At 37.3% G+C, this 954-nt stretch overlaps 1 protein-coding gene across 1 annotated transcript in view; it reads left to right on the forward strand.

Annotated features, from left to right (window-relative positions):
• The window catches only part of LOC104272355 (reticulocalbin-1-like), a gene marked incomplete at its 5' end in the record, with an annotated part of 6,952 nt that extends 6,420 nt beyond the window's left edge, over window positions 1-532 (forward strand). Inside the window, one exon of the mRNA XM_009867324.1 lies at window positions 425-532. Coding sequence (XP_009865626.1) covers window positions 425-532 — 108 coding nt within the window. The remainder of the gene's footprint in view (window positions 1-424) is intronic.
• Between the last annotated feature and the right edge of the window lie 422 nt (window positions 533-954).

Raw genomic sequence — 954 nt, forward strand, 5'->3', positions numbered from 1 at the left:
TGGTGACCTTCAGAAGCGTAATGTGAGCAAAGTTGGAACTTAAAAAATGAAGACACTTTTAGAGTGTAAATTGCGAACAGAAACAACCATATTCAACAAAATACACCAGAGGATTTTCATTTTTACTGTCAGGAAGGCAAAACCAAACCACAGGTCAAAACTCCATACCAGAGAACCCGTATACTATTTGGCAGGGAGTTAATTACAAAGAACTTCCAGTTGGCAGTTTGACCCAACTGAAGCCAGCGGGACTGCTGTCTTCCACTGGGGCCCAAATTCCACTTGCCATGACAGCTACAGTGATTCCTGAACGTGCAGTCTGCTGCTTTGAAGAACTGTCTCTTTCTCAGGTCTCCTACAAGCATGTGTCTTTTACTCTAGTTTTGAAAATGTTCTTACAGAGATTTTACTTTCTTTCCACCAGGATCAAAAACTAACAAAAGAGGAGGTTCTAGACAACTGGAATATGTTCGTTGGAAGTCAAGCTACAAATTATGGGGAGGACCTCACAAGAAACCATGATGAACTATGATACAGCATACCAGCGAGTATGCCACAGATCTTTTCTCCACTTTACTGAAATCACTGTGTCCATCCCCTCTTTTGGGGAAAGATGGGCAAGGGACACACAACCTAATGACTTATGACTTGCATTAATATATTTTAACATACCAGCTTATTACCTCAGAAACCGCATAGAAATAGCCTTTTACTCTTTTCACATGGTTAAATACAGTATCTATTTACTATAGTTTTATTTTGGAAAAAAATAAAAAGTAAATTTTCTTAATAGATTAAGAGCCTGACCTAGAAAAGGTGCTTTTGTAAACATAGTTGCAAGGATCTTTAATAGTGAAATATTTTCTTCAAATACCCACTTTTACTATAGTGAAATACAGCTAAGATTAGAAAGAAACTGTAGCATTTAAACAGACTAAGTTACTTAGTCATCTT

This window comes from Apaloderma vittatum, unplaced genomic scaffold (assembly GCF_000703405.1).
Source record: "Apaloderma vittatum isolate BGI_N311 unplaced genomic scaffold, ASM70340v1 scaffold40133, whole genome shotgun sequence".
Taxonomy (NCBI): Eukaryota; Metazoa; Chordata; class Aves; order Trogoniformes; family Trogonidae; genus Apaloderma; species Apaloderma vittatum.